This window comes from Tasmannia lanceolata, unplaced genomic scaffold, assembly GCF_043159265.1.
Source record: "Tasmannia lanceolata isolate RefF3 unplaced genomic scaffold, GAP_Taslan_0.1 ptg000037l, whole genome shotgun sequence".
Classification (NCBI taxonomy): domain Eukaryota; kingdom Viridiplantae; phylum Streptophyta; class Magnoliopsida; order Canellales; family Winteraceae; genus Tasmannia; species Tasmannia lanceolata.
Genome location: NW_027518714.1, coordinates 50036337 through 50060215, shown reverse-complemented (window position 1 = coordinate 50060215; position 23879 = coordinate 50036337). Strand labels below are relative to the sequence as shown.

The 23879-nt window shown below is 38.8% G+C and overlaps 1 protein-coding gene across 2 annotated transcripts; it reads left to right on the top strand.

Moving 5' to 3' along the window:
- The first annotated feature begins 2687 nt into the window (after positions 1-2687).
- On the top strand, positions 2688-22371 carry LOC143861692 (putative E3 ubiquitin ligase SUD1). 2 transcript variants are annotated; one of them, XM_077372567.1, is made up of 9 exons: positions 2688-3012; positions 11331-12005; positions 14144-14863; positions 14978-15177; positions 15301-15618; positions 20499-20656; positions 20739-20902; positions 21044-21190; positions 21432-22371. In XM_077372567.1, exons 1-9 carry the CDS (start codon positions 2755-2757, stop codon positions 21960-21962), a joined length of 3171 nt encoding a protein of 1056 aa, XP_077228682.1. In that variant the 5' UTR covers positions 2688-2754; the 3' UTR covers positions 21963-22371. The 2 variants fall into 2 exon arrangements, with proteins under 2 accessions (XP_077228682.1, XP_077228683.1); XM_077372568.1 differs by lacking the exon at positions 21044-21190.
- The last annotated feature ends 1508 nt before the right edge of the window (positions 22372-23879 follow it).

The following is a 23879-nucleotide window of genomic DNA, read 5'->3' as shown; positions in this document are numbered from 1 at the left end:
TAAGCACATCGAGGGGGATGGGGCTGAAGCCCACTGTTTAGATCACCTATAACAGGAACCCAACCTATCTGACTGGAGATCCCAAGAAGTAGGTTCAATGGGAAAAACAAGTTATTTGAGTGATCTGTTTTGCACCAAGTTGTATGTGAATTAAGTTCACTAAGCATATCCCTATGGTGTGGGTGCAACCTGTAACGGTAAGAGGATGAGTTGTAGGACTCTTAATGTTATCTATAGCTGACTAGCTGTCAAGCTGATTGTCAGTGGGGTGCGTAGTTACAGGGCACTCCTGATAGATACACCTATATGAGTGTGGAAGTGTGGCCGCTTCCTATGAGAACTTGGCTAAATTCTCTAGAGCTCTCATGAAATCAGGATATAGCACATGGCCGAAAAGTGCAACACTGTATGAACTTGCTTATGCCTTCTGTGTTGTGTGTGTGGTATGTTGTTTCAGTTTATTACTAAAAGTGCTTGGTTCAAGACGTATGTTCACCAAATACTTGATAAACTCGATATACCTGCACTAAGTAAAGGTTCAAGTCCAAAAGACACCTCTACTGATGCATAACACATCTTGCCTTGATCAAATCTATTTACATTTATGATTTATTTCTTGTAATTTTGAATTAGTGGGGGATTGTTGACTTTTTTATGCAAAAGTCTTTTTGTAATTCAATCTTACAAAGGGGTGCTTTTAGTCTTTTACATTGGCTTTACTTTTTGCTTTAGGGCTTCTCCCTCAAAGTTAAAGCTTCCCTCCAAAAAAGACTAAAGCCATGAGAAAACTTTAGTCCCAAATGGGAGTGTGAGAGGGTGAGAGTGGCCATATATATACTTTCACTCTCTTAGTCTTGTGAATGAGAAAGAGGTCATGGGAATCCTACGCGCACGGATCACCCACTTGGGTCCGGTGGGCTTTTGGTATTACCACACACGCGCGCCGCCTGGCCGCGCGCGTGGGCCCAAAGCCTTTTTATTTTATTTCTTTTCTTTTTCTTTAATCATTATTTAATACTTTTTACCGTTTGAGATTCCTTAATTCATGGTTTTGTGACCGTTTGGGAAACGTCTCTCACGCATTAAAAGAGTGCGACGTTTCATCCCAACGTGTCTATTATTTTTCTATAAAAACGGTTTTACAGAGATAGAAAGAACGGATTCTTCTTCTGCTATCCTCTCTCTGGTTTCCTTCTGGTTTTTCCAACCTTTCTGATCAAGGCTTTTGGCACATATAAGCAAGTTGTTAGGCATCCGGGCTGCGTGAGTGCACACCCCTGGAGCGAGAGTTGTTGTATCCTGGAGGCATACGCCGTGACGCCCATCTGCACCGTTGATTCGTCATAGTGGGGGCGAGATTTGCCTTAAGGACAGCGAAGATTCTTCGTGCCTCAACTCGATAAGTGATCTAACGATTTGTTCTTCCTTTACAGTTTATTATTGCAGAAAATTGTACTGTTGAAATCTGCTTTTGAAGTTACCAGATTAATTTCGTATAAGGTATTATCTCATCCTAAATTACAGATTTGCACATCAATTTTTTATAACTTTTTATAACAAAATACACTAGAGGGGGCTGCCCCAAGTAAGAAAAAGGGGGCGAATATCACTTCCCAAAATCAAACGTAATACACAGTTTTGGATTCAGCCAGTTCTCAATATGGAAAAAAAGATAGGATAAGATCTTCCAATCAAGTTGGATCTAAAGATAATGATCGGCCCACACTTACTTTCTTTCCTTAGGCCCTGTTTGTTTGAGATTGTAACAACCGATTGTGAGCCCCAAACTGATTATTGGACTCAAAATTACTTTTAATTTTGAGTCCAATAATCAGTTTAGAGCCCATAAACATGGCCCTAAACCACTTACTTTGTTTTCTCATAATCTCAAATGAACATGGCCTTAGTCAGATACACGGACTCAATTGGCCCACGTGACACACATATGGCCTAAGTAGGGGTGTCAACAGAACGATCCATTCAAATCAAATCTCTTAATGACCGTATAAGATTAGGAGTGTTCCCCGAGTACTACTTCCTGTGTGTCTTGGTCATGATCCATTTTAAATCGGGCCGTCCTTCAGAGTGTACTAGTAACATTCTACAAAGTTAAAATTCTTAGAAGAGGGTGACAAAAAATACTAAAATGAAATGGCTTATTTTTATTAAAATACCCTTAAATAATACTTCGGGGCCGTTTGGATACGCAGATTTTAGAATCCGGGTTTTTAGTTTGAAAACAGTGTAAAAGAGGGTTAATGATCAAGCTGTTGTATGCTGTACCGACAACGTGTCTTAGATTTTAAGTGAGAAATTTAGGTTTTAAAAATCTCTCCTGAATCCTAAGATTTCTAAAACCAGGAAATATGGGAGGATCTGCTACTCTCTTGTTGACGGAAAGAAGGGTGAGTAGTCAAAAACGATGGCTGGTCCGCTTCTTCTCTTCTCTCTTAGCTACAATTTTGAAGAAATCTCAAATTCTAAAATCTGTGAATCCAAACCGCCCCTTAAAGTTCTATAAAAATTAGAAGGTATTTTCATAAAAAAGTATAATAAAATCGGATTCTGTACTGTCCAATGGGCTTTTCTTAGGCCATGTTTGGCAATTGATTGTGGCCCCAAACCGATTACAGAACTGCAAATAAAAGCGAGCCAAAACAGAAATCCATTCTCTTCTGTACCTTGCACTCTATTTTTTCTTCTTGAAATCCTTCCACTTTCTCTCCTGAGAGACCCTCTGATTGGCACTCAGCCATGGATATTGCATTTGCATCCTCCTCTTCTTCATCTTCTCCCTCAGCCCAACAAAATGAAAACCCATCTCACAACAAGAACAAGAAAGAAGAAGAAGAAGAGGAAGAAGAAGAAGAAAACATTTGCAGAATCTGCAGAAACCCTGGCAATGCCGAAAACCCACTTCGATATCCATGCGCCTGCAATGGAACCATCAAATTCGTTCATCAGGAATGTCTCCTCCAGTGGCTCAATCATAGCAATGCTAAAAAATGCGAGGTCTCTCTTCTTTCCCATCTACTATCTCTTTTAGGGTTTTGTTCTTTCATTTTTTCTCTTGATTTTCCTCTAGGTGGGTCTCATTCATTGCCTAGTTTTCTTTTAATTTTAGGGATTTATGGGATTTATTTGCTTAACACAAATAAACAAAGAAAAAGATAGATAAGAAGGGGAGAGAGGTTGATTTGACAGAACTAGACCTCGTAACCTTTTTTTTTTTTTTTGAATGGTAGCAATTTCATTGATCCACCCAAGATTACAAACAAAAAAGAAAAGATTATAAGAAGGGTAAAGAACATTTCCTAATCCAACATTTCACACCGTCTTTTCCAAAGCAGACCTCCTAACTTGGTTACAAATTCTTTACATTTTCATTAAGATATAACTTTGTTACGAACCCAATTCGGTTCGCAATGTGATTGATCTTCTTAGAGGGAAGATCAGCCTCTTGACCCGATTCGAGGGGAGGGTTGGTCCTCCTTTGTGTGCAAAAACACAATTTATGGAATATATTTCTTCATTCCTTTCTAAAGAGTGAATACATGTTATTTATAAAAAGAAAACTTACTTACCACTTCCTCTAAATCTCTTACCCTAGCTAATCTAGAAACCCTAATCTTTATCTTTAAGACTCCTACACATATCAAAATATACAAAGCAAATCCTACGAATTGCGAAAATCTAAACTAATCTCTGCCTAAACCAGTCTAAGCTAAACGATCCACTTCACTATTAGCCCACCCCCACTCTCCCTCACCACACACAAATGTCTAGCAACAATCTCAACCCTCTTGTGCGAATAAAAAATCTTGTCCAAATAATCAACAAACTTCCAAGGTAAGCTTTTCACATCCTTCAACCACCCAATGACATTGAAGGATTAACCCTTAACAGTGACATGACCAAGCAGCCCCTGATGTATACTACGGGATACATAAAGCAACATAAGTGCCTCCATTTCATTAGGATCCCTTCTACCAATCAGACCTGAATTCTTTCAAAGAAACAGGTATGTAAAGGAGACTACCAACAGTAGTTGGTTCTTGATTATTGATACAAGACCCATCAAAATTAAGCTTGAAGAAACCAGAGAGAGGATCCCATCATGACAGAGGCCTCTCTAAATACCTATGACTCATCTGAATATCTTCTCAAGGTATGTAAAGGAAGAAGCATGATAACTTTTGAAAGAAGGAAGACTAGATTCCCAATGAGCCAACATCGCAAAGATTTGTCTCTGAATGAAGAAAACACTTATAGAACATCCTTTAAAGATTATCATATGCTTTTTTTTTCCGGATGAGCAGAATATAAACCGCACAACGAAGATTCCACAAGATCCCATCCTTGGAATCCCATGGAGAGAACACCCAAGTCTCGACGAGCTCAGATAAATACGTTAGAAGAACCAACTTACCCCCAAACGACTGAACACATAATCCCAAATCTATCTCGAAAAGCTGTAGTGAATAAGATGGTAGTCGACTGATTCTCCAGAGTTATTAATTCACAATAATTAGGCACCTATTATGAAAATGGTCGATATCGAGAATTTTATCTAGACAAACTAGCCAGCTGAAAGCCTTCACTCTAGAAGGGGCTAGCAAATTCCAAGCCGTCCTACCCTCATAGTTTGGGAGGTGGTCCGACAAAGCTATGTAAGGAAGATTTAACCGAGAAATTCCCAGAGTGCTTCCTTCCCAGATTCTTTTATCACAATTTTGTCTTTTGATGTAAATCGGCTCTAACCTAAATAAAAAACAAGGTCATTCTATCCATTTCTCAATCAAAAATATTTCTTCTGGATCTCACGTTTCAAAGTCCAAACTACTTGGCCGGTTACTCTGCTAAAAGATTCATCCATGTCCCACACTCATAGTTGTAAATTCCGTTTCGGTCGCCATTTCGTTTTGGCTACCAAAACGAAATTTCGGTGGGATTTTGGTCATTTCGGTCGAAACTTTTCGTTCACACAAAAAATATATTAAAAAATATGAGAAAAATCTAAAAAAATAAAAAATCAATAGAAAAAGATGAAAAACTAATAAATAGTCCAAAATATGTGTCCCAAAAGGCATATTAATTACTTAAACACATAAAGTCTTGCACAAGTGCACAAGTCCAACTGATAGTCTGATACATAGAAAAACATAAAAAAAAAGAGATACATGAAAGTGAAACATAGACAATAGCTAGTTGCAACAACTCTCAGTCATCATAACCCGGATGATCATACTCAATGTCTTCTTCGTCGTCGTCGTCGCCGCCGTCATCACCACCTGGACCACCAGTAGGGACATCTTCTTCAAGAGGCATGAGAAAGTCGTCGTCGTCGTCCGCGGCCCCAACCACAGCAGTAGGTGCTTCAAGATTGTCCCACCCAATGTCTTCCGGCGTGAATATGACATCTTCTTCTTCTGCAACCCAATCCATCATGACATCCAGATGGTCTATGCTCAAAGGGTGGTCACTAGTGGTAGATGATTTCCTCAACAAGTCCCTGAAAAGTAAAACATTAAGTTTAATGTCAAAGGTTAAACTTAAAAGCTTAAAGTGATGAGGTGAGAGTTGAAAATATTATATTACGTTGTATACCTTTCTCGAAACTTAAGATTGTAATGGACAAACACCAAGTCATCTAATCTCTGGTGCTCCAACCTATTTCTCTTTGCAGAGTGAATGTGTTCGAAGGTGCTCCAATTCCTTTCACACCCAATCGCACTATAAGTCTGACTGAGGATTCTGATCGCAAAGGTCTGTAATTCTTCCACATCACCTCCGAATTGATTCCACCATGCAACTGTAAAGTAACAAATAGTAAAGCATTATTTGTTGAGAAACTGAAAGTTAAAATGAATTATACTTAATTAAACAAACAACTCAAATATACCTGGTCCCAACTTCGTTCGGTTGCGGATTGCAAGCTTCATTCCAAACATACCCTTAGCCTCTCGATAATCCTCAATCTGATTGGTGATGAGGTCTTGTGTAGCTTCATCAGGTACCAGTCGAGTGATGCATGCCAACAAGCCTCTGGTTACTTCATTGTGCCTAGAGAAGGTTGGAGTGAAAAAGAGAGCAGGGTTAAGAAAATATCCTGCTGCATGGAGGGGACTGTGGAGTTGCCTATCCCAGCTTTGGTCGATGATCCTCCAGATGGGCATGTAATCTGATTTTCTCTTCAACCTCTCCTTGATGTTCTCTTTGCCCTTATCCATGGCCTCATATAGGTAACCCATCGCCGGTTTGTCCTGTCGATCTACCAAACGCAGCACTCTCACTAAAGGCTCGCTGATGTTTAGAATGTACTTGCATTGGTCCCAAAAAGATTTATCCAACACAGTACTAACTACCCCTTCACTCAGTGGGTGTTGGACAAACCTACTAGTACTATTCTCATCAGACACAAACATCTGCTGAAGTGCTTTCCGATTCAAAACTAGACTTTGTATGCTAATGAAATTTGTAGCAAATTTGGTTGCAACAGGGCGGCACAACTCCTTCCTACCTGTGAACTTCTTCCTCATCAAATTCAAGAGGCTTCCATGGTTGTAGATGAACTTTGTAATCGTCCGAGCCCTCTCAATTGAGGTTGCTATGTGAGGAAATAAAGTCGGTTTGCACAGATGCTCCAAGATGAGATCTAAGCAATGAGCTGCGCACGGAGTCCAGAAGAATGTACCAAACGCAGCTTCTAGTCTTTTCCTAGCAGCTTTGTAACTTGGCTCACTGTCAATTACAAATTGCACCACATATTCCGGATTCACCTCTCCGACAATCTTTTCAAAGATATTGTATAATTCATCGGCATTCTTCACTATGCCAGATGCATCAACGAATTTAAGGAATATGACTCCTTTAGGGCAGTACACCAAAAAGTTGATTAGGGAACGTTGTTTGGTGTCTGTCCATCCATCTGCCATAATGCTACAGCCAGTGTATCTCCATGACATCTTAATCTCCTCCAAGTAGTTGTTTACCTCATCCACTGTATTCTTCAAAATGGAACTTCTTAAAGCATGATAAGTAGGTGCCTTATAACCTGAACCCACGGCATTCACAACATCAAACTTAGGTTGCCAGAAAGGTGAATTGGCAACGTTGAAAGGGAGATTGGCATTGTAGCAAAGCATGCCAACCGCCATGTCTGCTCTATCCATTGTTTCTTTGGTAGCCAAAGCACTTTTAATGCTTGGCTGGGCTCCAGGGGTTGTTCGTGGTGCAAAGAAATTCCCGATCCCTCCTGTGATTCCCTTATTCTTCCTTTTTGTACCACTCGGTTTTACAAGAACTTCCTTACCTCTTCGTTGAGGCAATTGTGTGCCAATGTCTTCTTCATCCTGCTCTTCTTCTTCGTCTGGTGTGCCATAAAAACCTCCAACCTCTGCTCTGGATAGGCTCATCTTAGCCCTTTCTTTTCTCTTTGCATTTAAAAGTTGCTTCATTCGATATTTTACATCTCCAGTTACTTTTTTGCATGATGCTACTTCACCAGGAACAACAGCTAAATGTTCTTTCAAGCGGGTTATACCTCCACCCGATATGACTTTGCCACAGAATATGCAAGTTACTTTATTTTTTGACCCGGAACCAATGTATCGTAAGCCCATGCCGGGTCATCCGATCTAGCGGGTGCCGAACCAATAGAGGATGCTCCTGCAGAAGGTCCCGAGCCTGACCCACTCATTCTGAAATGAAGTAGAAGAAGGGGAAAAATGAATTAGAAGAAAAAAAATTTAAACAAATTACAAGAAAATGAAGTAGAAGGGGACAAATGAAGTAAGAAATAAAAGAAAGGAAATGGAAAGAAATAAAGAGAATCTTGAGGTTGAACTTGATTTGAAGAGAATAAGATAATATTAGCCTTCCCTCACTTGAAATTTGTAGTGTAACTTGTAAGCCTTCACTTGAAATTTATAGTGTAACTTGTAATTTGCAAGCCTTAGGAAATAGTTCTTGTAGTTGTAAGTTGAAGGTAGGCCTTCCCTTTGCTCCAAAATGGACTTGGATTGAGTTGAAGAAGAGTGTAGACTTGTAGGAAATTTATTAGAATAGATAGTATAAGTGAAAGTAGAAAAGAGAAGGAGAATCACTTATGTGAAGGAGAAGAAGGTAGGAGAAATGATATTTATAGAGTTTTTTATTGTTTGTGCAAGTAAAATTGACTAGAATATCCTTCCCAACAGCTATAAACGGTCACATTTGGAGGCTAAAATGGTCAAAAACCCAAAAGAGCCGTTTCAGGGGCATTGATGTAATTTCTGCAAAAAACAGTCAAACTAGCCGTTATAGCCAATTTCGGACGAAATTCAAAATTTCGGTCAATTTCGAACGAAATGACCGAAATTGACCGAAATTATCGACGAAACGAAATTTTGAAGATTTCGTTTCGTCCACTTCGGATGAAACGAAACGAAATTTATAAGTATGCCCACACTCGACTCGCCAATAGGTAGTCTCGTGGCTATACTCTCAGTCGGAAGAGTGGTGTTAACTTACCAACTCATCCAAAAGTTTATGCTGTTGGAGAAAGGCGTTATTTATCTTTTATACTTTAACACTCCCCTGCATGTGTGGCCCACTTGGCAAACACGTGGCACATGTGGTCCCACTTTGGGCCGACCATCGCATGTGGATTTTTGTTATCCGGGAACTTTGAACTTGAGACCTTTGGCTCTGATACCATGTTAACTTACCAACTTCTCCAAAAGCTTAAGCTGTTGGAGAAAGGCGTTATTTATCTTTTATACTTTAACAAGTGGGAAGCGGTCGACTAGCCATGGGCCCTTACTGGAAGAGCTAGGCAGGACTCGATCCGCGTCTCGCCGTTGAGATCATCGAGTCAGCTTCTCTGCTTTCATTGCCAATCAAAAGGCATCATCTTCCATAAGCAACTTTTGATGAGAGAATGACTCATGTATCTGATAATGAAGCCCGTTAATGTACCGAGCAGTGGCCTGCTCGTCGTCTTCAACTAAACTGTTATTGACAGTTAGGAGGTGGAACTCTTCTGTGTATTCCCTCATGAATTTTCATGAATTTTGCTCCTTGCCTAGGGCCCAGTCTTTGATATAAGTTGGCCCTAAATTCAGTTGGAACATATTTGCTTTTCATCTTGTCCTTCATTTTGACCATCTATCTTTTTAGCCTTACCTCTTTGAAGTCTTCTGTACTGTGTTTTCACCTAACGAGGGCAACACCGATAAGTTTCATGGTCACAAACTTGACCTTTTTGTCCTCATGTAGTTCTTTCCATTGAAAGAAGTGATAGACACTATAGATCCACTCAGGAAATTCGTCAGGTTGATATGACCCTTAAAATCCTGGATATTGTCGCGCTCCGTGCCGCTCCCAATCTGCTTCTATGTGAGGGAAGGAGTCACCTTGGAGAGCTTTTTTTTTCCTGAGATGGAAGTCACCTTGGAGAGCTTTTCGGGAATGTGAACGGCCCCTTGAATGAACGGTCCGCATCCCCTTGACATTTAGAGTCGTCACCTAGAAAAATTACAGGGTTCTAGGGCCCCGGATTGGGTGTGTAATCCAGTGAAATAGTGTGACTGGTTAAAATTCCACCAATCCAAAAAAATTTATTATGTATAAATATTTTTTATGAATTACGTATGAAAAGTGTATTGAATCTTCAGATATGCGTGGCAATGCATGCCACAAGGTTTTCAATGTTAAACCATAACAGGTGTTTTATTACTTATGTGATGGTTTTTGAGTGTGTTTGTGCTTATTCTAGCACTTAGAGTTTCATCTTAAATGTCAATCATTTGCATATGGATTTTCACTGAAATTTCCATCCAAAACAGATATGTTTCTATATTCGTCATGACCGAAATTAATATTAAAACCGAAACCTAAAACCTTGCGAATCTCTTGGTTTTAAAAATTGTCTTTCTTCCATGGATGTAAATAGAAAGACACACACACACACACACGCACGCACGCGCGCGCATGTGTGTGTGTGTGTGTGTGTATATATATATATATATATATATATATATATATATATATAGAGAGAGAGAGAGAGAGAGAGAGAGAGAGAGAGAGAGAGAGAGAGAGAGAGATTTTTCCATTTTGGAGCATTTGATAAGAGTTCATGTAACCAAATCAAAATTTGAAGAAAACCTACATGAGAGAGAGAGAGAGAGAGAGAGAGAGAGAGAGAGAGAGAGAGAGAGAGAGAGAGAGAGAGAGACTTGTTTCCATTTTGGAGCATTTGATAAGAATTAACGTAACCAAATCAAAATTTGAAGAAAACCTACATGACAGAAATGACAACCCTACCTAAGATGCTGTGGTTTATGATTGAACCATATCTGAGCAGCTAAGAACTTTGTGTCCAATGCACAGTTTCTGGACATTTTTGCTGAAATTTCCTTGTTTCTGGCGTTGTTACTTACCATAATCTTGTCTTAACATTGATTCATAATGATCATCCTTAGTCATGGTGCCTATTGCAATGTATGGAGTAACATTAACCTATAAGTAGCTGCCTTTTCAACTTAAAAGACTTGTCAGCTATACTACACGGGTCATGTTTTTGTAACTTGTCAGCTTTATTACATTGTATGCATTATCTCCGCAATCAGATTAGCATATAGACCATGTTTGTGTCTTCCAGATGCACAAATCATTAATTTGCATCAACTAACACTCTTTAGGATTTAGATGCTAGTGGATTGTGGTTGATCATGCTTGTTTATCTTTTTTCAACTCTTACTGAGCTATGTCACAAATATCTCTGATATTTTCAAAATACCGCTTTTTTATTTCGGCATTTTGATAAAATGACAAAATCCCTATATTTTAAAAATATAGCGATATTTTCATTTTTATCATAAAATATTGCTATAATATCATGATAATATCCCGATATTTTTACGATATTTTTATTTTAAAATTTTCTAAAATTTTCTAAATTTTTTTTATTTTTTAAAATAATTTTATTTTTATTGTTTTTTTCTCAAACCCAAAAAAATAAAAAAAATTAATATATCCCGAGATTTTCCCTTGCCGAGAAATTCCCCGAGAACGATATTTGTGACATAGTTACTAACCACTATAGCTATGTGTATGTTATCTTTTAATAATTCTCTACTTGTTATTAAACAATTAACATCATGATTTACTATGCTGTTATCCATAGGGATGAGTCCCACGCGAAAATGGGTTGGGGATACCCTATCTCATAAAAATAAAAATAAAAATCATGATTTAATATGCATGCTGTTGACTGCTATTTCAAAAATAAAAAATAAAAAATAAAAAAAATGCATGCTGTTGACTAATGCACTTGACATGCTCTGCAGGTGTGTAAGCACACATTCTCTTTCTCTCCTGTTTATACCGACAATGCTCCAGCAAGGCTACCTTTCCGGGAGTTTATAGTTGGGATGGCAATGAAAGCGTGCCATTTTTTGCAGTTCTCCTTGCGCCTTACTTTTGTACTTTCTGTATGGCTCCTTATAATACCATTCATTACATTTTGGATATGGAGATCGACATTTGTGAGGAGTCTTGGCGAAGCTCAGAAACTCTTATTCAGTCACATATCTGCTAATTTGATTCTTACTGACTGTCTCCATGGGCTTCTACTTTCTTCTAGCATTGTATTAATATTTCTTGTAGCCACTTATTTGAGGGATCACTTTAGACATCACCGTGAGCCAGGTGGAGGTCAAGACAGACGTGGTGCTCGTGCAGTAAGGAGACCTCCAGCCCTAGCTAATAGAATTCGTGCTGGCAATGGGCAGCGTGGACATGGGGGTGAGGGCCACGGCATTGCAGGAGTGGGTCAAATGATTATAAGAAATGCGGAGAATATTGTGGATTGGTTGGAAATACAGGCAGCACGTCTTGAAGCACATGTTGAACAAATGTTTGATGGCTTGTTGGATGATGCCGATGGTGCAGAAGATGTACCCTTTGTTGAGCTTGTTGGCATGCAAGGGCCCGCGTTTCATTTGGTTGAACATGCAATCTTTGTGAGTCTATTGTTCCTTTTTTTCTCTCCTGTTAATGTTGATATCTTTTGGGATTTCCTAATCGGTAACTCCATACAAGGTTTTAAATTTCAGGTTCGGTTTCAGTTTCGGTCACTATGGAAATGGAAACATTTCGGTTTCGGTGGAAATCCTGTAAAATCAAGGAAACATATACAAATGATAGAATTTAAAGATGCAACTTCAGGAAGTGCTAGAATATGCACAAATACACACTTAGAAACCATCACATAAGCAAGACTACCATCCATAATAGTTTAAAAATATCGAACACCTAGTAACATGCAGTGTCACGCATGTTTGGTAATTTAGTACGTACAAAATTTCACATGTGATTCATATAAATATTTGTACATAATACATTCACCACATTTTGCATGCAATTCATATACACATAATTATGTAATACATAGTAATATAGTATAGTGCTATTTACACAGGTTTTTGGTTTATGCATTTCGTTCATTTCGGTTTCGGTTTCGGTGGAAATTTAAAACCATGTCTCCATAATGATCTCTCACCTTTCCTTCTTGTTGCCATCCTTTGATTCCTCACTGGGAAGCAATCTTCTTCACTTCTGTTTCACTCAAAATTTAAAGTGATGTTTCAAAAATAAACTTGATGTATATATATATATTGGCGCTAGGCCCAATGCTGACAATTTGATTTTGTAAAACCTTTTGTTTCTAAATATTCAGTTGCATACGGTCATCTTACATTTGCTCTTCTGAATTTTGTTGCTTTCCTAAACCAATTGGTCTTGGGTCGACAGCATGCTGTTTCCACATATTCCAATTTTAGGCCAATCATGAGGGAAGTTCGATTATCATAAATAATATTTTTACCAGGATTTCCTAAACGATAACTCCATCATTCTGTCTCACCTTGTCTTCTTGTTGGCATCATCTGAATTCTCTGCTATAATCTCAATATTTTTATCAAGTGCTTTCCTCATGGTATATTTCGTAGTCTTACACTGAAGTAATTAGTTCAAAAGTTATGAGAGTTTGCCATACTTCTATTCATGGATTAGTGCATAATTGCATATGTTCAAAACTGGCGTGTTTATGGACTGTCCCACATGTTAGTGATCAGGTTTCTGGTTCAAATCCTGCACTTTGGCTACCAAATGAAGAGAAAAAAATAGCAGGAGAGGGAAAAACAAGAGCAACAAGAGATTCTCTATAAGGATTTGCCTTTTTTTTTTTTGAAAAGGTGATTTTTTTTTTTCAGAAAGCAAAGGCAAGGACTGAGATGGCCGAAAACTTACAAAACCTGTTACAAGCCCGTTATTCTAAAGCAGTAGAAGCAGAAATAACAGTCCTCCCACAATCAACCCCAGATTTTGCAAGCTCATTGGCCAAATCATTCATGGAGAATTGTCATTGGCCAAAGTGACCATGTTAGCAAATGTACGCTGCCCAGTAGAATTGTCTGTTGCTCATCATGTAACATTAGCCGAATCGCCCTCCCCCCATACCTTCTTTTGTGTAAAATCCTATAGGGTGGTAAGGCCTTTGAGGAGAGCTTTGAGTTTAGCTTCATTTGAGTTGGCAGTTCCAATGGGACCAGTGAATGCTTTAATCACCTACCATTTATTGTCAGGGATCACTCCACCAATTGCTGCCAAACCAAGGTTGCCTTTAGAGCTGCCATCAAAGTTCAATTTGATTGAATTGTGAGGCGGAGGGTTCCATCTGGGCTAGCAGTTACTCTTATATGATTTGGCAGGAACAATCTCTTTCCAGCATATATACTTACATACATACATACATACGTATATGTGTGTGTGTGTGTGTGTGTGTATATATATTTCAGTCTGCTAATAATCTCAAGAAGACTTGCCTCTAGGATTTGCTATTATTTATGCAACTTTTTAAAAATGTTTTCCGTATGGCATCTTTAATGGATTCTACTCTGGAAAATTTTCTTAAATATTCTTGACATAATTATTTGTGACTTAATGGATATTTAAAAGAAATAGTGGAATACATAATTAATGCATACATTTCTCTGTATGTGCAGTCCTGTTGAATTCATAAGTCGTATCTTCTAGTGAGTTTTGTTGCGTGATCAGCCGCATTGGATATTTGTCCTGAACAATTTTTATTCCTTTGCAGGTTCTTGCAAGTAATGCAATATTTATCGGTGTTGTAATTTCTGTGCCGTTTTCATTAGGACGGTTGGCCCTGTATTATATATCTTGGTTTTTCTCATCTTCCAATCCCGTGATATCAGTCCTTCCGTCTACAGAGTTACCCCTTTCTTTAGCAAACAACACAGTCAAGAGTGTAGCAACTGCTATTGCAAATTTGGAATCTTTGAAGGTGAACACAACTGGACTCGAGGAAGCCTCGAACAATCTCAGCCACCCATTAGCATTCGATCTATTGAAAGGGCCAAGTATTGGGGCCTCAGGCCTGTCAGATGTTACTACGCTTGCTATTGGATATATGTTTATATTTTGTATGGTCTTTTGCTACCTCAACCTTGTTGCTTTAATTCGCTATGCTAGAGGTGAGCCTTTCACTATGGGAAGGCTTTATGGTATTGCTTCAATAGCAGAGGCAATTCCACCCCTTATTAAACAATTCTTGGCCGGAATGAAGCATTTGATGACCATGGTTAAGGTTGTTTTTCTCCTGGTCATTGAACTTGGGGTCTTCCCTATGATGTGTGGGTGGTGGCTGGATGTTTGCACAATAAAGATGTTTGGGACAACTATTGCTCAAAGGGTTGAGTTTTTTTCAGTATCACCATTAGCAAGCTCCTTGATACATTGGCTGGTGGGGATTGCGCACTTGCTAGAAATTGGTTTTTTTATTAGACTTCTCCGAGAGGTATTTTTTTTTAGCCCATTTGATCTTAGGGACCTTCTTTTTATTTTTTTTTCTAATCACTAATAATCTTGTTTGTCTTTCTTATTATTTTCCAAATTCATCTGTTTGTGTTAGGTTTTGCGTAATGGAGTTATACACCCGGCCAATCCAAACTATAATCCATTCCGTGATCTAATTGATGACCCTGTGCACAAGCATGCACGCCGGGCTTTGTTTTCTGGTGCTGTCTGTGGGTGTTCTAGTGTTTTGGTCGTCTTTATTCCTGTCAAACTTTCCATGCGTTTGGCACCTTCTATCTTTCCGCTGGATATTTCGTGAGTTGCAAAATCTACAATTTAGGATAAAGTCTGTCCACTATTTCAGGTCCACTTCAATAAATTTCTTTTGTGCATTGTTTTTATCATTCTGACATTTATCAATACATTTGTATGTTGCAGTTTCTCTGATCCATTAACTGAGATTCCTGCGGATATGCTTTTGTTTCAAGTCTGTATACCATTTGCAATTAAGCATTTTAAGCTCAGAGCAACAATTAAATCCCTTCTCCGCCATTGGTTTACAGTAGCTGGTTGGGCACTTGGCTTAACTGATTTCTTGCTGCCGGGACCTGAGGATAATGGTGGGCAGGAAAATAGCAATGTGGGGCCAGCAAGACAAGACAGGTTGCGTGATATACGCCATGATGGAGTTGGGCAACAAGATAGGGCCTTGGATGTAGCAAACAAGTCAAATGGTGTTGATGAGGCTGACACTGAGTAAGGGATTTTCAGCACTATGATTTAATCTCATTTAAACATGAGCTTAAGTTAATACGTCTGCCAATTTTCTATTTTAATGTTATTATGAAGCCATATTGTACCAAATGTCTCCAAGATCTAATAAATCACTGTGCATAACTAAAAATAGCTTCGGAATCTTGAATGAATTTAACTTCCAGTAATTTGATTCCGGTACTGGACAATTTGGTGCCCTTTGGAAAATAAACTTGTTAGAAATGGAGTTAGGGTTAGAAGAGAGGAAGAAGAAGAGAGTGAAAAAGATGGGAAGTCTCCACCAGGGATGGGAAGTCTCCACTAGGGAGCTCCTCATGTATATGATGTATATATGGCTCCAAATAGGGCAAAAAATGTACAATAACTTTAATACCCCTAAGACTACAAGTAATGACTAAACTATCCTAAATATATGTTATTCAACACTCCCCCTATAGAACTCCAGCTTGCTATAAAGAAGACTACTACAACCAATTAAAAATAACAAAAGTACAATAAGCCCATACACACATCCAGTTTGTATAACACTCCTCAAGCTGGTGTGGTGAACACATGATGAAAACCATAATAAAAAGTAGTAACGGCCACAATGAACAACATCGAGATCAACGGCCATAAAAAAGAGAGCAGCTCCCCCTGAAGTAGCACAACAACGAAAGCGATCAAACAGGGCCTCCCCTTGAATGAGAGCACGACGAACAAATTCTCATATCAGCGAGCGATGGATTGAGGCGCCATGACAGGAACTAGCAACGGTCAAGTGAGCAAAATAGGCACACCAAAGGTGCTTTTGTTCCACTATTTCGGTCTAGGGTTACAAACTCTCTTCTTTCTTGGCCAACAAAACACAAAAGAAAAACCTCATCCCATTACCCTAACATGTGGCTCATATGTCGCACACATTAGTCCGTCAGGGTCCCGTATAATGCCAGAATCAAGACTTCTGCACAAGAAGAGGAATTACAGGCTTTAATATGAGAAGTGCATACAATAATCCTCTTTGGGATCCATTTGCAAGACAGTAGTGTTATTTGGTTGGTATGCCCTATTGTGGAGATGAGGTGTCCACAAGACTGAACTTATCATATGATCCCACCAACCTATATTGCATGGGTACGGTGGTATGAATGTCGGAATCTGACACAGGCAGCAACTGCACACATTCAAGTTACATGGTTGAATGGTTATAAATGTTGGGAAATGGGGTATTTTCACATTATGTGACAAGCAAGGTTTTAAATTTCGACCGAAATCATTGAAACTGAAATTCCTGAAACGTACCAATTTCGGTTGCAATTCGGCAAAATTTAAGATAAAATATTAATTTTTTATTCCTTTACAGAATTTCAGCCAAAATTACCGAAATTTAAAATTTCGGTAATTTCGGTTGAAATTTCAGCCCAAAAAACAAGGTTGGAGCGGCCGTTACCGAATTTCGGCCGAAATTTTGGGATTTTGGCTAAAATTTTGGTTTTGGAAAGGACAGAAATTACCTCCGAAACCGAAATTTAAAACCTTGGTGACAAGTAGGTGGCCTTTGGATGAAGGATTTGGATCATGTTGATAGCTGGTAGGTGGACCCATGTCTAACTGCTCATACTAAGCGTTTCTCAAAGTATCATTCCCTTTGGTTTTAATTGTTCTTAGAATAGATCATTTAGTGTCAAGCATATTTTCTATAGAAAGTCGTATTTATCTCTTTTGCTGTGATAATCCTATATATGTGCTTACAAGAAAAAAGAAGAAAAAAATTTAGAAACCAAAAAAATATTGCACCTTTCTTTGGGCTTGGTTATGAGGAAATAGTAAGACAAAACCTATGCTCTTCATAGAAATGAGGTGTTGCTTTGTTCTTGGAAGGAACAAGATATGTGGTATCTGCCAAAGGAACTGGATATAATTGTATGATATTGCTTATATTGTTTTCAATGGTATTTAGATACTTAAATAATTGTAGTGTCAAAGTTATCGTCTACTAGAATTTTATCACGATATTAACATAATGTAATCCAAATATAGTGATAACATGATGCAAATGTATCACACACACATGTGGGTTTTTATCACATATATATATATATATATATATATATATATATATATATATATATATATATATAGAGAGAGAGAGAGAGAGAGAGAGAGAGAGAGAGAGAGAGAGAGAGAGAGAGAGAGAGAGAGAGAAAAGTGTTTCTAGTCCGGCCGACTAGAGATCATTCTCTAGTCCGCCACCCAAAAACACATGGGTCCCACATATTTGGGTGATCTAAAGCATTCATTTGATAGGCCACATCATAGATAGGATGTCCACAAAAATTCAGCTTCATAGGATCTTCTTAACCCTTCGATTTGTGGAGTTAAAAAATGGACAGATTTGTGGCGGTTTATAGCCTTCCATTTTAAGCTCCACAAATCATAGGGTTGGGATGATCCTATGAAGCTAATTTCTTGTGGACACCGTCTCTATGTCAGGGCCCATCAAATGAATGCTTTGCATCACCCAAATATGTGGGACCCATGTGTTTTTTGGGTGGCGGACTAGAGAATGATCTCTAGTCGGCCGGACTAGAAACACTTTCCATGTGTTTTTTGGGTGGCGGACTAGAGAATGATCTCTAGTCGGCCGGACTAGAAACACTTTTCTCATATATATATATATATATATAACATGAGGTCACATGAGGCTTTTTATCATTATTATTTTTATTTTACAAAAAACTCATGTTCTTTTAGAAAGTTTTCTTAAGTCAATCTTTTATTCTTCTTGTATTCTAAACTTTATACTAAAAAGAACTAGAGCTAGAGGATTTAATAATTGATTACAATAAGGAAAAATGCTAGAATGACAGTGGCTGTTAGTCTCTTTCTTAATAGCTACATTTTTCGGGGCCCCTTGTTCCACATGGCGTGATTGGATCTGTTGATCTGACATGTGACCTCAAGTCCAGCCAATGGCCTTGATGAGTCGATCCTAACCCCTGATCATTCAAGTCTTATTTAGGGTAACGCTAAGAAAGGCTAAACAATTGATTTTGTAGTCCATTATCCGTTCGGGTTGCCTCATGGTGATCAACGGTCTCAATTACACATACATGTCCTCGCGTGGGACCCAAAAATTGACTGTTAGGGTTGATCGTGAGAGGTTGTCTGCCTCATTGGACTCTTTAAGTTATAATGGGATAATACAATAGTTACAGAGAGTTCATCGTCGTCTCTTGAAGAAAATGTCAAATCCTGAAACTATCCCGAGAAATGCCCAAGCCAATGAATTTCCTAGAAAAATAGGTCATGGCATGTAGCAAATAGTAAGGAGTGGGGAAAATGTGAATTAAGAAGTGCTGATTAGGGCTGCAACAGGGTTGGGTTGGGTCGGGTTTTTCAAAACGCTAGCCCAACCCTGGATCCCATAATGCCGGAAAACCTCAACCCATTACCCGCCCTACAGGGTATTGTGCTGGCCCTGGCCCGCCCTGATTGGGCAGGGCCGGGCCAGGCCTAATTGACCCTAGTGCAAATACCTGTTAAGAGTGCCAAAAATAAAGCAACCACTTATCATATGGAACAAAATGATCAATAAATAAAGGGAACAAAATAAGACAATATGAATCGAACAACATGCGGGCAACAGAGACAATTAATAATAATAATCTAAAGAAAGATCAATCCAAGATAATATAAAATAGTAGCAAAAGAAACATGCACAGATGGTTCAGTTCTATAATAAAAAACTCAGGGTCGGGCCGGGTCAGGGTACCCGAGGCATTAACCCAAAACCCGCCCGACCTGAGTCAGGGTAAAAAAAAATGAATCCTGACCCGCCCTCAGGGTTAGAAAAGCCAGCCATGACCCTGTTCGGGCTCAGGGCGGGTCAGGGCTGACAGGGCCAAACTTGCACCCCTAGTGCTGATGTTGGAGGCAACACCATGGACACGAATCTGGCTAGAAAGATCCTGCTGAACTGAAATAGATTGAACAGGTGGATTGCTACTTGCACTTTTATATTGCAGAATTGGATAATGTACCACCATTCAAAAAAAAAAGTTGGATAATGTACCTTATAGGTACTTTCTAGTATCATTTAATTGGAAAACATGTTTTCATTCCCATCCTGTATTTAGGGCTCAGGCAAGTGTTGAAAGTATACTTGATTATAGAACACCAACTCTAGTGGCTTAAGCTTTTGGAGTAATTGGTTGTTTTCACATGGTATCAGAGCCTTTGCCAAACCGCAGGTTCTGGGTTCAAAACCCAGCACCTTGGTATTAAAAATCCATGTGTACGGCCAACCCAAAAAGAGGGATCACACGTGAGGGGGAGTGTTGAAGTATAAATGATTAAATAACACCAACTCTACCAGCTTAAGCTTTTGGAGTAATTGGTTGTTTCACAGCAAGAATTTGACACGCCCACATTAAGCCTAACACTTATAGCAGTATGTTTACAAGTGTTGAAAGGAGTGTCGATACGTGCCAATGCGCATGTTAGTGGTAATTCTAAGTTTTGGCTAAATCATAACAAACAATTAGTTGCTTATTTCACCTGAAAGATTTTCATCCCTTTTTCGACTTTGGGTACTTAAGATCTTCTGGCCTTGTATCTTCCTATCATTAATTTTACGTAGTGGATGCAATTATTAACTTTCGTGAAAATTGTTCTTGTGATTGTTTCTGCATTTGCTATGTGCTCTGTTATTTAATGAATTTTATTGGCAGTGTTCATGTGAATGATTTGATTCTCTGTCATATGCACTAGAGTGTGCACCCTTGGTTTCGATCCTTCTCTGACTAGTTTAGGTGATAACAATATCCAAATTCCCTTCCATTACCATCTGGACTGACAATTTGAAATCCAATTCCTGGCAGATATGGTTTTGTACTTCGCATTGTGCTATTGCTGGTGCTGGCGTGGATGACTTTGCTTCTTTTCAATTCGTGTTCCATAGTTGTGCCCATTTCTTTGGGACGGGCACTGTTCAATGCCATTTCTCGCCTCCCAATAAGTCATGATGTCAAGTTTAATGGTAACTAGATGGGAAATCTTAGATTTTTAATTTGCATTTCATGGTTATGGAATCTAATTTGTTTTTTTTTTTTTCTTTCAAGATCTGTTCGCATTCAAATTTGGTTTGTACATCATTTGGACTGCTCTAACTGTTGCAAGGTATTCAATTGAATTGGTTAAAACACGGAGGGTTTGGGATTTGGTGACTGAAGTCTGGAAATGGTGTGCTATTGTTTTTAAGAGTTCTGCACTGTTGTCGCTATGGGTAAGCATTTTCATTGTGGGATATCAGCTTTGCTTTATAAATATAATATATATACATTAAAAGTAGCTTTGCTTTGCTTTACAAATCGATGTGATTTTCTCTCCATGTGATTGACAATGATTTTTTTTTTTTTTTTTTCAGATCTTTGTCATCCCGGTGCTTATTGGTTTACTGTTTGAGCTGTTGGTGATTGTGCCAATGCGTGTGCCTGTGGATGAAAGTCCACTTTTCTTCCTGTATCGGGACTGGGCATTGGGACTCATCTTCCTCAAGATCTGGACCAGACTGGTACCTGTTCAATCACTTACTCCTTTTGCTGTAAATGGAAAACGAATTGGATTTTAGTACTGGTTTTATCTTTTTCAGACTTTAAGTAGTAGTTTTATCTTTTTCTCCGAAATTAATCAGATAAATGGAATGGATTAGGCCTTGATAGGAGTCGGCTCAGCATTGTAGTCTTTCAAAAAATAGAAAAGACAACTGGGTCTTGACTCTTGACAGTCTTTTACATTTATTTTGATTGAAACAGGTTATGTTGGATGATATGGCACCCTTGGTGGATGAAAGTTGGAAAACGAATTTTCAAAGAGTGAGAGACGATGGCTTCTCACGACTACAGGGGCTGTGGGTTTTGCGTGAGATTGTCATCCCCATCATGGTAAAGCTGCTGACATTCTTGTGCGTGCCCTACGTGTTTGCGAGGGGCTTGTTCCCTGCACTGGGCTACCCACTAATAGTTAACTCTGCCGTCTACCGGTTTTCCTGGCTGGGTTGCCTTTTCTTCAGCATTGGCTACTTCTGTGCCAAGAGATTCCATGTCTGGTTCACCAACCTTCACAACTCCATGCGGGATGATCACTATTTGATCGGCCGTAGACTACATGACTTTGGAGAGGACACAGTGGAGAAGAGGAACAATGCTAAGATTGTTCAAGAGATGCAAGAAACTAGGGGGACGGATGCGGGCCCGGGCCCACTCTTGCACGAGCAAGAGGTTGATGTTGGGCTGAGATTGAGGCGTGCTGATGGCCAAAATCACCTACAAGGAGGTGCTGCTTAGCTGGGTTTTGGCATCCTGTGGCCGCCACCTCTTGGGACATTTTGTGGGTCCTGTCCAAAATTTAGAGGTTTCTCATTGTTTTGGGTATACATATGATGGTCTATAGAGAGAGTTTGACACCTACATTCCCAGCTGAGACCTCCCCTTGTGACATTTTGTGGGTCCTGTCCAAAATTTAGAGGTTTCTCATTGTTTTGGGTGTGCATATGATACATATAGATGGTCTATAGAGAGAGAGTTTAACACCTACATTCCCAGCTGAGATTCTCCAAAGCCTTGAATACCTTTCGCATTCTTTTGCTTTGCCTAGACTTTGAAATTGGCTGTGGTCCTAATTTTCCCAATTATGCCTGCAACTTTGTAAGTTGATGAAATGAATTACAGCAAAATATTTGTGGAGTTCTTTTGAGTTCTTTGTTTTTTTTTGTTTTTTCCATGAAGAGAATGCAGTGCATTTTTGGAAGAGGGAAGCATGCCTAGAAAGAAATAGCATGATATTTTTTGGTCTGATGAATTGGACCAGTTGGCCTACCGATCTAAACGTCCATTTGACATGTCTTGCTTTGGATCTCCTATGGCCACAAACATGTAAGCAACTGTATAATTTCAACAACAAAACAAAAACTCCACGTTACTGGAAGCCAAGGATAGCCTGATTTTTGGGGTACTGGAGATCCAAATAAGACCTGTCAAATGGACTGTTCAGATCATTAAAAGCTAATATAATCTCTCTCGATTTTTTGGTATATATGGTGAATTTGATTCCCTCTGGTTTTCTGGGGATGATTTCTGAGTTTGGGTTTTAAATCACACTTGTAAATGTTATTCCATTTGCCTTACTTTCCCGGAGTAGGGATTTTTTTGTTCCATTTTATTTGAACCTTGGATGCATTGATTTGATAATCTAGGATTGTAAAATCCTGGATTTTACATACTATACCGTTTGGATACGCGGATTTTAGAATCCGGGATTTCTTCAAATTGTAGCTAAGAGACAAGAAAAGAAGCGGATCAGCCGTCGTTTTTGACTTCTCGCCCTTTTTTCCATTAGCAAGAGAGTAGCAGATCCTCCCATATTTTCAGGTTTTAGAAATCTCAGGTCCGATGGATAATACACAGAGTCCAATAAGCATATCTTGGGTTGGTATGAAAATGGGATCCCCAATAGCTGGAGACAGGAGATTCATAGGAGAAAACATAAGTAAACGTGCCTTTGCTTGAGCTTCCAAAGATGCAGGAGACTTTTAAAACCTGATTTTTTCACTTAAAAACGTTGTCCGCACTATAGTTATCAAATATCCGTTTTAAACTCTGTTTTTTTTTTTTTTTAAAGCGTTTTATTGGGGTGATGTTTAAAACTCTTTTTAAAACTTTTGCAACGAATAAAACTCTGTTTTTTTTAGGCAAACATTTTAAACACGCTTTTTTTTGGCCAACTTTCCAATTTTACCCCGACCATATTTTGTAAATAACAAAATTCTAAACTCATTTTGTCGTGTTTCCATTTTTTTTGACAGCGTTTTTTTGAACCAGTACCGTATTAAACTCGAATTTTTGCCGTCATGTTTTTTTGCTGAATCACGTTTTGCTAACTATAGTCAGGACAACATACATCAGCTTGATCCTGAACCCTCTTTTACACTGTTTTCAAACTAAAACCTGGATTCTGAAATCCGCGTATCCAAACGTCCCCTAAAACATTGATTTTACAAACAGAAACTTGGATTTTAATAAGCTAAAACCTGGAGACTTTAGGAATCCATCTCGACCGTCGATCTCCTCGAGTAGAGGGCATGAAGTTGCTGCAGTTTGGATCCCTTGGAGCCAACCAACCTTGTTACATCAAGATTGATTTCTCAACCTTTGATGCTCCACATGGTTGGATTTATCTTGCTGAATAATTTGTCAACTACCACT

Excerpts from the sequence above, each read along its gene's own strand:
- LOC143861692 (XM_077372567.1), top strand. The coding sequence starts at position 2,755 with ATGGATATTGCATTTGCATCCTCCTCTTCTTCATCTTCTCCCTCAGCC. Across the intron at positions 3,013-11,330 it reads GCAATGCTAAAAAATGCGAG|GTGTGTAAGCACACATTCTC; the intron begins GTCTCTCTTCTT and ends CATGCTCTGCAG. Across the intron at positions 15,178-15,300 it reads ATCTTTCCGCTGGATATTTC|TTTCTCTGATCCATTAACTG; the intron begins GTGAGTTGCAAA and ends TGTATGTTGCAG.